This window comes from Pongo abelii, chromosome 9 (assembly GCF_028885655.2).
Source record: "Pongo abelii isolate AG06213 chromosome 9, NHGRI_mPonAbe1-v2.0_pri, whole genome shotgun sequence".
NCBI classification, from domain to species: domain Eukaryota; kingdom Metazoa; phylum Chordata; class Mammalia; order Primates; family Hominidae; genus Pongo; species Pongo abelii.
The window spans coordinates 90,286,164-90,298,792 of NC_071994.2; the positions used below are offsets into that span (position 1 = coordinate 90,286,164).

Consider the following 12,629-nt stretch of genomic DNA (forward strand, 5'->3'; position numbering starts at 1 on the left):
TTAGAGCTAAAGTATGATGTAGAGAGTAAAATAAGTTGAGCTCATGATCTACAGGGTGACCATGTAAATTTAAATTACAAATTAAAAATGAAGGTATTATTAATAATTATGCTGGAACAGCAGGTATAAACCAGGAATTTGGGGGGCAAAATGGGACACATGATTACCCCAATTATACATCACCTAGAGAATCCACAGAGAGAATTCAAGGAAATACAGCCAAGAAAGCAAAAGAATGCAAAGGTTAAAACCCAAAGAATATGACTCAGAAAAGACTATTTTCTTTCCTTTGGTTTTAATATTGGAAGAGATAATGTGAAAAACCAGAGACACCAACATGTATTTAATTTTTATTTTTTCTCTCTTAATTCACTTGCCAGCAGGGGCTACCGTGATTGCTCCAGCAACAGCATTAGTCATGAAAACTCTCATGGAAAGTTACTCCATAGGACTGAAGAGCAAGAGGGTAAATTTCCCTCAGCAGTGGGGTCAGTGGTAAGATGGAGGCTGGTTTCAATGACTAACTCATCTAAAATCCTGCAAGTTTCAACTGCAGAGATGTCAAAGCTGATGATGATACCTGAAGGATTTCTGCTGGATGTGCCCATGGGGACAAAGCCAGAAGTTTGACTCAGAAGTTTCAGCAATGTGAAGAAAGGAAATCAGGTATTTATCACCAGACATTATGTCGTCACTCAAAGGGACTCTAATTTTTAGAAGACTGACTGTCTAAAAGAAGGGTACCTGTGGGAAATGTTCTCTGATCTCAAAATGAAGGAAGGAATTCATAGCTATCCCCAAAATTTACCATCTCTGCTTCAGGCAGACAGTTTAATCTAGGCCTCAGTTTTGTAAATGTTGTAATACTATAGTCAGAAAGTTAGCAGAACTTTATCAGAGATCTTTTAAAAGAATTTTTAAAAAGTTTGACATTCCAGTTTGTCAATGCTGCAGGATTGTTTCTGAGCTTCTAAGTGTTGACTTTGAATACTAACCTGGCACAGGCAAGCCGTTTTCGTTAAGACATTCAGAAGGACAACCTCAATAGCATTATGTATAGAAGGAAAAGAGATGTTGAACGTGCCTTCTATATTTTACAGTAAGGCCTTGTACTCTCTTGATTATATTAGCTTGTGAAATCTCATGTCCCCCCCTCCCCAACACCGTACAAAGCTTCTCTTCAAAGTTCACACTTAGAGGGATTTGGAGGATTAGAAATCCAGTACCTAAGTAAGGTGGGTCAGCCAGTCCTAAAGGTACTAAACATTGTATCCTTAATCAGGCAGTTTAACACTATAGTGGTTGAGCAAGGAATGTCAGAGTGAGGTGAAAAATGTCTTCAGAAGGTCTTTTGACTCACAGGTAATTTCAAGCTTCCCTATAGATTCACAGGCCTCTTCCTTTCTTTTTTCCCTTTCTTCTTATTAGCACTTAATAATTATCACACACTGTATATTTTATTTATGTTTTATTGTTGTTTTTATCCATGAAGGCAAGGTTTTATCTGCTTCATAAGTTTCTACATTCTCAGTGCCCAGAACATTTGTCTGGCATGTAATAGGTATTTGATAATATTTATTGATTGAATGAATGAATGAATAACAGAAGACTCCTCTCCCCATGTAAATACGGGTCATTCAGCCTAGTTTGCACTTACAATGTAATGTAATCAACAGAGAAAAGGAGTTCTCAAAGTCCTACTCTTTCTCCCTTGTGCCTGGAGGCTTCTGAGCTGAGAGTGACATTTTTTGAAAGAAAGCAATTTGAAGGAATACTCAGGAACTTTGCAGTGAAATTGAGTGTGACGCTAAAAGGAAATGAAAATAAGTGAATTTACCCACATTTTGGAATTTAAAAAAAAAAAAAAACAGCTAACATTCAAAAAAGAAAATAGACGGCCAGGTGCAGTGGCTCACGCCTGTAATCCCAGCACTTTGGGAGGCTGAGGCGGGTGGATCACGAGGTCAGGAGATCGAGACCATCCTGGCTAACACGGTGAAACCCCATCTGTACTAAAAATACAAAAAAAATAGCTGGGTGTGGTGGCGGGTGCCTGTAGTCCCAGCTACTCAGGAGGCTGAGGCAGGAGAATCACTTGAATCTGGGGGGAGGAGCTTGCAGTGAGCTGAGACCGCGCCATTGCGCTCCAGCCTGGGCAACAGAGCAAGACTCTGTCTCAAAAAAAAAAAAAAGAAAAAGAAAATAGACTACAAAAAGATACCATGCTTGTTAAATTTCTGTAACTTAATGGTACCTTTCAGTTGTGCTGTCTCCCCTCACAGCAAGAAATCCTTCAACCACATAAACTAAAGAGGTTCAATGAGAGTCAAGAAATATAAAATGATGGGGAATGTATCCTGAACCAAAGGAAGAATCCCAAGAAACAGGGGAAATCAAAATTTTAAATAGAATGAAAGGGAAAAGCACACTGGCACACTCGGGCCTCACAAGGAAGACAAGAACTCTGGCAACTGAGCAATAACAACTTTCCAAACATAAAAGCTAGTGACAGAAGAGCAAGGAGACAGGCATCAAGGCTCTCCAGGAATGGTTCAAACAAAAGAACATCCCACTGTGACAGAAAAAGTGGCACCACTGCCCTTTTCTTCCTCTCCATCGTCTCCAATCCAAGTGCTTGCTTAATTGTGCTGGTCTTTGTAATTTGGTGGTATTCTCAAATCCAGGTTTTCTTTCCTATCTATAGCCACTACTCCAGCTTAAGGTCTCATTATGTTCCCATAGAACATGGTAACTACCATGCCACTGTGTCTCCTGGTCCACCGCCCTCCAATCCGTCTTCCTATAGTTTCTCCAAGGCAAACTGGACCATTCTACTTTCCAGCAGAAAACCTATTAGAGGTTCCTCCTCAGCCTATTGGAATGATGACCATTCCAGCAATATTTTCAAACCATTTGCTAATGAGGTGCACAAATGTTCACTATAAGGCCAAAGTGTGAACTCCATAAGTACGGAGCCCATGGCTATCTTATTCACAGCTGAATCCCAAAAACTAGCGCAGTACCTGTGCTCTACAAACATTTAATATTTGAATAAAAGTGGAAAAATCATGATATAAAACCATGTAAAATGCAATCCTAATAATGTAATTATATGCACACACACAAAAATCAGAAAATACAGCAAAAATGGTTATTCTTTTAAAATTTTAGTTACGGTTTTTTATGGATTTTCAAATTTTGCCATGAAAGTTTTTTTTTTTTTTCTCCTGTGATACTGAGATTTTTAAAATACAGGCAAAAACAAAAAGAGAGTAGAACAAAAGCCAGGCACCTGACATATCAGATGGCAACATGAGGGAACAATGAGAAGTATATTATCCTCATCACACCATACAGGGTCCTTCATCTTCCAGCCCTGCCTCAGCTCCACCTCCTGCCACTTTTCTGCCATCCAGGGGAAACAGCATGGCCAAGCTATGCTGTGTTCTTCACATTTGTGCTTGCTGTCTATTCTCTGTTACCCCACTATTCCGGTATGCCCAATGTAGTGTTTGCCATCTTTTCTTTCCTAGGAGCAAGCACAATTCCTGATGTACAGGTGAACATATTAAATATTGATTGTGTAAATTAACTAACACATGAATAAGGCCTTTACTATAAAACCATACTCACCTAATAAAGTTGTGGTGAGGACTAAATAGGAAAATGCATGCAAAATATGCCTGGCTCATAGTAAGACCTCAAAAAGCAAACAGTTATCATCTATTACTATTGTAACCTTGTACAAGTTGCTTTGCTCCTCTTGCCACAATGATCTTAAATTGTAGATAATAATTCCTGCCTTACCTACTCATTGCACTGAGATGAGAAAGAGCTTAGAGCAATTTGAAAACCATAAATCACTAAACAAACATATTATTATCATTATGACGATGGTGATGATTATGTGCCATTTTCTTTGTGAACCTTGCTTATATTAAGCTTATTATTTAAAGTCACATTACCTTTGCTGATGTTTCGAACCATCCTACGAAACCGTGCTCCTTGCAGAACTGGTCCATCTTGAGGCCATTGTTCATGAGCACATCCTTCCCCTGGTCACATTTGTTGGCCAACAAAACCACTGAAACTGGTTTGCCATTAGGGAGACTTAACTTGGAGTCCAAATCATTTTTCCACTTTGCTACTGCTTCAAATGTGGCTGGCCTGGTGACATCGAAGACAATAAATGCACCCATAGCTTCTCGGTAATAGACCCTCGTCATGTTTCCAAATCTTTCTTGGCCTGACACCAAAAAGAAATAAAAATAAAAATGTATTAAAATTGCAAACTGAATCATATTAGAACTTCATGAAGCCTCCAAGATGAGCAAGTCAATCAGTAAAGTGCTTCATCTTTATTGATAATCTTTAAAGAATGAACTAAATATGCAATCATGCAGCTTTGTTCTTGATTTTTGAGTTCAGAAGGGAATTCATTCATTTAACAAATATGTACTGAGAAATTTCTGTGTACCATGTAATATTCTAGACCTATGCAAATATAGTATTCCAGTAGCCACATATGGCTAATTAAATTAAATGAACAAAAACTAAACAAAATTTTTAATTCAAGTATTCTGTCACCCTAGCTAGCTACATTTCAAGTGTTCAGTAACTGCATGTCGCTAGTGCCTACTGTATTAGACTATGCCAGTAATGAAACATTTCCATCAGTATAGAACATTCGATTGGGCAACACTGTTCTAAATATTTGGGATACTCTGATTAAAACATAACAATCCCTGCCACCATGGAGATTACATTTTAATGGGAAGAAAGATTCTAAACAATAAACATAATAAATAACAAAATTATGGAGTTTGTTTAAAAGTGATCCACCATCTAGTCCAATTAAAGGTTATAATACTAGCTATCATTCATTCATGTTTACTAACCATGAGAAATGTGATTTACATAAGTGATCATTAAGGTGCAATTATTACCCCCATTTTAAAGTGAGAAAATTGAGACTTAGTCTAAGTAACATTCTCAAATCATACAGATAGTAAGCTTAAGAAATCATAATTCAAACCTGAGCTGTTTGAATCTAGAGCTCACAGTCTTTTACCAACATTAAATACTCTCAACTACTAAATTATAGGCTTGTACTCTCTCTTCTGCAGGCTTAGATACCAGGACCAGAGGATCATCCCATTGAATTTGACTGAACAGATATTTATTGGACATCTATTATATTGATGCCAGTTTCTGGACTCTTGCTCAGGATGTAACAGTAAACTAGATAGTCTCTACCCTTAAACACTCTACAACCTATTGAATAAGAAAAGCTCTCCTACAGCAAAACACTAAATAAGTTTTGTTGTTGTTGTTGTTGTTGTTGTTGTTTAGGATAAGGATTGGTTTTAGAATTAGAATCAGCTGGAATCAATTTTGCTCTGATGCTTAATGTTCTGATTGAATATTGTCAAGTTTCTTAAGCACTCTAAGTTTATTCTTCCTTATCTGCAAATTGGTAATAATAATACGTACTGCAGAGTGTTGCCATGTGGATGAAGTGAATTAATATATGCAAAGCACCCAGTATAGTACCTTATACTTGAGTTTTCCTTCTCTTTTGGCAGCATGTTAAGTAACATGAAAGACAATATGGCACAAGTTCTGAAATCAGAGTTTCAGATCAGAGTTTGTGACAAAAAAATTACAAGTATTTCAGCTGAATAACAAAAATGAACAAAATCCTACTACTTCTAATTCTGTCTATTAATGGTTGCTGAAGACAGGAGCTAATGAAGACTTGTATTTCCTGAAGTCAAAACCCCAGAATTATGTGACCAGACAAAGCCTTTTTATTCTGATTTGGGAATTTATTTATGTTAAGAGTCTTATAAAGTTATATAAATTAAAACAAAGTGTGTATTTAACAAGTCGACTTTTCTTGGAAAGGGTAAAATGCTAAAACTGGGATGTATCTAGGAAAATATAGGTTAACATATCTCTAAGAAGAACACTTTACCCTTAATTTTGAGCTAAAAACTTTATAATGGTAAGTTTTGATTCAAGTTAGCAAGCTGTTTTGTAGATGGTTATATTTACATTGGTAGTAGCATTGAAATTGTAAGAGAAGGCTCCCTAAACACTTAGTGAAAATGAACGAAGGTCGAGGGCTCTGGTCCCAGTGTGTGAGCCTGTGTGCACAAGCAAGTATCACTGGAAAAAAAGAGTATTTTGTCACAGCCAGCACATGACAATCTTACAGTATTTCTTACTTGGGTTATACCAGAGATGAATTTTTTTATCCCACAGTTGTCTAGTCAATGAAGGAAAGGGGCAAAATACTATCCACATGACACATAAGCCACAGAGGAACTTTTAGTTTTCCCAAATAAGTTTTAAATTTCTTTTTTTCTTTTTAAATTCCTGGTGCAAACAGTGATCTCCTTTGATACTGCCCAGGGTGGCCATGACATTTCAGAAAAACGGGAAAAAAGCCTTCTGTGATTATTCAGAACTTCCAAGGCCTTTAGGCTTTTAAAGGATGTCTTATGATCTCTTTCAAGGATATAATCAGATGAAGAGCAAAGTCATGGGTTATTCAATAATCTGCTTGTCCAGAGGTTTTCATAGTAGAATAAGGCGGTCCTGAAGAATAAAGATTTTGCACTTTAAATATATGATAAAGAGTTATTTTAAGACCATACAAAAAGCAATACATAGGCTATACCTTCATAGAGAATCAAAAAGGAAAATATATGTGTGTGTGTGTGTGTGTGTATATATATGTGTGTGTTTGAGTTTGTGAATGTATGTGTGTCAGATCAGAAATAAGAAGAAGACAGCTTGTTTCTAGAAAGAAAAGATGTTTATATGTTCAGGTCACTGAGCCAGGCCACTTGGAAAGTTTATATTTTTGGCATTCCAGCAAGAGGTCACACTTAGATCAGAGCATTTCTAGCACTCACATTTTTTCCTTCCTTTGTCACCTGACAGTCCTCTTTGCTCTTTCTTATTCAAAGAATGAGAACCATGTGACTCAGAGTGAGTGCCGACTTTTGGGCAAAGTAGAGACCTGATGAATTCATCATAGTTAAATTTACTTTTTTAAAAATGACTATAATTCAAAAACTTTCCTTGGTTTTAGATCACTTATTCAACACACACTTATGGAATAGCTAATGTGGCTAAAGCACTATAGTTTGTGCTGGAAATACAGTTTTTGCCCAGGAGGAATTTCTAAACTAAGTTTTGTCACACTGGATTACTGCACTGAAAATAATCCACTTCCACATAGGTCCCCAATGCTCTTAAACACACACTTCATAGCAGTGTAGATGTGGCTCATGATTCAGCTTTCAGCTACGAAGGGTGTTAAATGGGGAAGCAATCAACCAAATCACAAAAGTTAATATAATGGCTGCAGGAACTATTTAGATAATCTTACAGCAGAAGACACCAACTTGAAAAGTCAGAAGACATGGTCTTAATTTTACTTACTGGTTACCAGAACAGGCTCAGAAACATGTATTTCTCTCCCTGAGACTCAGTTTTCTTATCTATAAAATGAACTTGGTGTGGCTGATCTCAAAGGCCCCTTCCTCTTGCCTTAGATTAAACTTTGGCCCTCTGTTCCAACAGCCTGAAATGGTCCACTTGGTGTCATAGACTCAGCTAAAAATACACACAAGCATCACAGCTAAAATGTATATCTAGCAGTATTTTTACTTCAAGTCATCTTCTAACTCCCTCCTCACTCCTTCAACCAAAGAGGCTCCAGTATCCAACTAACACTTCTACTTCAGAGGTAGCCCTTGTCTCTACCCCTCCTCTCCCCCAGCACCGCTCCTGCTCCACCTCAGCCCCTCGTTGCTCCTCACCTGGACCCCTGGCAGCTCCCTAAACGGGGATCTCAGTATCTAGGCTCTCATCAATGTCTCTCTCCCCAAATATAAACATAAATGTAAGCACAAGTCTTCAGGCAGTTGCCATTCTGGCAGCATAAGAAATCACCTCTGGCACCTAAGAAATACCCATCCCTAGTTGGGTTGCACTTCTCAGAGATTCATTATTGTGTTGTTTTTGTGCAGAGATCAGGAATTTGTATTTTTAAGCCATCTCTAAGTGATGTTAGTGTATGACCTAGTCTTAAAACTGCTATTTCTTTTCTTCCCCCAAGACAGTAGATTAGAGCCTTTTAGCATGCCTCAGCCACATGGAAATAGCAAGATAGTGCATAAAGACCAACTGTGTGGGCTTTATATCAAGAAGGAAAATGGGAATCCACCAGGACAACCCAAATTGAAGGACACCCCAAATCCCAGGAAGGGGAACATGGGCAAACAGCCCCTTTGATGGCATTCAGCTAATAAAAGTGAGAGAATCTCAGGTACGTGAGAGAGGCAGAAAGCCTCCCTCTGTGACTTGCCTTTCCTTTGGGGATCCCAGCAAAGCATGCCAAGGGAAAGCACTTTGTTTCTCCCAAGCCCTAGAGCTAACTTGTGGAGTTTCTTGGAGACATTGTGAGGGAAAGACGTGAGGAACAGCTGCAGACATTTTCCCAGACCCAGGACCAAGATCAGGATGCCATTTTTAATCCAAGTGCATAGAAAGGCAACCATTCATTTTAATCTCTAGCCAGAGACCAGAGCACTCACTCTAGAGCTGCGTAGGAGCCTCCACAGCCAGAACTGTGGAAAGCCCCTCAGTAGTAGGTGCTAGAATTGTGTTCTCCTCTGTCACAGCCTTGGAACAGGAGGAGAGCTGATAAAGCTGCAGTTTCTACTGGGCAGTAATACTTGTATCTAGGGCCAGCTTGGCAATCTGGAACCAATCTGCAGGTGTCCAGCCTGCTCCCCTGAGATTGTGGTGTAGCAGGGCCCTCTCTGCTCTACTCCCAGGCAGAAATCCAGGCATTTGGAGCACCCACTTGCCTGCACCAGCAGCCTGAGCTGCCCCACCCATGACAGACATAGATCGTGGTACAGCAAGTCCCTCTCCACTCCATGGCTAGGCAGATATCCAGGCATTCAGACGACCTGTTCACCTGGAGCAGTAGTCTGACCTGCACCACTCATCCTGTGCAGTTAGCCTGGTGCTGGGAAGCTAACTCTGTTTCACACCAGGGCAGATCTCTGGGCATTCAAAGCACCTGCTCATCTGGCTCAGCAGCCTGAGCCACCACACCTGTCCTGAACATAAACCATGATGCAAAAAGGCACTCTGCTCCATGACCAGGCAAATCTCCAGCCATTAGAAGCACCAGCTCACCTGAATTGGCAGCCTGAGCCATCCCACCCCTCCTGTGAAAAGATTGCGGTGCAAGGATAGCCTCTCTGCTCTACATCCAGGCAACTCTCTAGGCATCTGAAGCACTTACTCTCTTGGATTAGGGGTTTATAGGCTGCTACTCTTCCCATGCAGCTGGGGCGGAGGAGATTTCCCAGCTTGATGCCGAGGTACACAACTGGACACTTGGTGGCTGCCCCCCAGATTCTCCCTCAGCACAGTTGCTTGCACCTGCCATTAGGGGACCTGTAGATGAACCTACCTGGTCTGGCCCCACCCATTGTGGCCCCCAATCCCCTTGGCTGAGCAGGGAGCTCAGACCACTGCGCATTCCAAGAATCAGCCCATTGCCTGAGGCAACAGAGAGCTTCCGCCAGTAAACAAGGATCAAGTACATACCTAGCCACATTGGCCATAGCCTGCTATCATGCATAAGCACTGTCTACTGACTTATAGGTCAAACTGCACAGCCCAATAAAAAACCTGCAGAAATAAGTACATAAGGCTACAAAAGCAAAACCAAAAGACCCTATGGAGTGGGGGAAAGGAAAAGGAAAAAAGAAAGAAAAAAATAGCAATAGTATGATAGGGAAATAAAGAAAAAAAAAATCCTACAAACATGAAAATAATTACAAAAATTAGAAGTGCCAAAATTTCCAAATGGAAAGGAACAAGCACAAAAATCCTGATACTATGAAAAATATGAATGCAGTGACACCATCAAATGATTGCACTAGCTTTCCAGCAAAGGTCCCTAATGAAAATAGAGACTCAGAAGTGACAGATAAAGAATTCAAATCATGGATTGCAAGGAAGCTCAATGAGATCCAATACAAGATTGAAAAGAAATGTCTAAAGCAGTCCAGAAAATGAAGGAGGAGATAAATTTTAAAAAGTAATAAATCACAGCTTCTAGAATTGGACAACTCACTTAAAGAACTTCAAAATACAATTGAAAGCTTTATCAACAGACTGAACCAAGCAGAAGAAACCATTTCAGAGCTTGAGAACTGGTCTTGTGAACTAACCCAGTCAGACATACATAAAAAAAGAGAATATTTTTTAAATGAAGAAAGACTTTGAGAAATGTGGGATTATGTAAAAAGATCAAACCTACAAATTTTTGGCATTCCTGAGAGAGAAGAAAAATTTAAAAACTTGGAATACATATTTGGGGAGATAATTCAAGAAAATTTCCCTAACCTTGCTAGAGAGGTAGACATTTAGATACAAAAAAATCCAGAAAATACCTGCCAGATACTATACAAAATGAACATCACTAAGGCATATAGTCACCACGTTGTCCAAGATCAATGCTAAAGAAAAAAATCTTAAAGGCAGCTAAAGAAAAATGTCCGAATTGCATAAAAAGGAAACCCCATTTGGCTAACAGTGGACATCTCAGCAGAAACTTTACAAGCCAGAAGAGACTGGGGGCCTATTTTCAGCATTCTTAAAGAAAAGAAATTCCAATCAAGAATGGCATATCCCAGCTGGGCGCAGTGGCTCATGCCTGCAACCCCAGCACTTTGGGAGGCTGAGGCAGGCGGATCATGAGGTCAGGAGTTCAAGACTAGCCTGGCCAAAATAATGAAATCCCGTCTCTAATAAAAATACAAAAATTAGCTGAGTGTGGTGACACACACCTGCAGTCCCAGCTACTTGGGAGGCTGAGGCAGGAGAAACACTTGAACCTGGGAGGTGGAGGTTACAGTGAGCCAAGATTGTGCCACTGCACTCCAGCCTGGGCGACAGAGCAAGACTTTGTCTCGAGAAAAAAAAAAATTCATTTCCCACCAAACTAAGTTCGTAAGTGAAGGAGATTTTTAAAATCTTTCAAAACAAGTAAGTCCTAAGGGAATCTGTTATCACTAGACAAGCCTTATAAGAAATCTTTATGGGAGTTCTAAATATAGCAATGAAAAAACTATACTGGCTACCACAAAAATACACTTCAGTACGGAGCCCACAGGCCCTATAAAGCAACCACACAATAGAAACTTATATTTTAAAGCAAACCAGCGAATAACTTCGTGATAAGATCAAAACCTCACACATAAATATTAACCTTGAATGTAAATGGCCTAAGCTCCCCACTTAAAAGGCACAGAATGGCAAGTTGGAAACAAAAAACAAAACCCATCCATATGCTATCTTCAAGAGATCCATCTCACATGTAATGACACCCACAGGCTAAAAGTAAAGGATTAGAGAAAGATCCAGCACACAAACAGAAAACAAAAAAGAGCCCAGGTTGTCATTCCTATGTCAGATAAATCACACTTTAAACTGGCAACAGTCAAATAGGACCAAAAAGGCCATTACATAATAATAAAGGGCTCAATTCGACAATAAGACTTAACTGTCCTAAATATATTATGCACACAACATTGGAGTAGTCAGATTCATAAAACAAGTACTTCTAGACCTCTGAAAAGACAGAGACAACCACACAATTATAGTGGGGGACTTCAATATCCCACTGTCAGTATCAGACAAATGATCAAGGCAGAAAACTAACAAAGAAATTCTGAACTTGAATTTGACATTTACTGATTGGACCTAACAGACATCTACGGAATACTCTACCCACCAACCACAGAATAAACATTCTTCTCATTTGCACAGAACATAGAAAGATTGAACACATGCCCAGACATGAAGCAAGTCTCAATCAATTTGAAAAAAATTGAAAACATACAATCATACTCTTGAACCACAGTGGAATAAAAATAGAAATCAATACCAAAATCTCTCAAAACCACACAATTACATGGAAATGAAAACAACTTGCTTTTGAATGACTTTCGGATAAACAATAAAATAAAGGATAATTTTTTTAAAATCTTTTAAATAAATAAAAACAGGGACATAGCATACCAAAATCTCTGGTATGCTGTTAACAGGAAAGCTTATGGTGTTAAATGGCTAATTTTACAAAGTTAGAAAGATCTTAAATTGACAATCTAACATCAGAACAAAAAAACACTAAAATCAGAGCAGAACAATGAAATTGAGACTCAAAAAATACATACAAAATATCAATGAAAGCAAATGTTGGTTCTTTGAAAGAATAAACAAGATCAACAGACAACAAGCTAAATTAACAAAGAAAAAAAGGGAGAAGATCCAAATAAGCCCAATCAGAAATGACAAAGGTGACATTACAACTGATCCCATAGAAATACAAAAGATTATCAGAGACTGTTACTAACACTTCTTTGCAAACACACTAGAAAGTTTAGAGGAAATGAATAAATTCCTGGAAACACACAATCTGCCAAGATTGAATCATGAAGGAATTAAAACCCTGAATAGACCAATAATGACTTTTAAAATTGAATGAGCAATAAAAAACCTACCAACCAAAAAGTTGCAGGCCAGAT

At 38.8% G+C, this 12,629-nt stretch overlaps 1 protein-coding gene across 1 annotated transcript in view; it reads right to left on the minus strand.

Moving 5' to 3' along the window:
- RAB38 (RAB38, member RAS oncogene family) overlaps positions 1 to 12,629 on the minus strand; it is a 65,745-nt gene that overhangs the window by 35,979 nt on the left and 17,137 nt on the right. Inside the window, exon 2 of the mRNA XM_002822334.4 lies at positions 3,966 to 4,246. Within this exon, the coding sequence (XP_002822380.1) occupies positions 3,966 to 4,246 (281 nt within the window). The remainder of the gene's footprint in view (positions 1 to 3,965; positions 4,247 to 12,629) is intronic.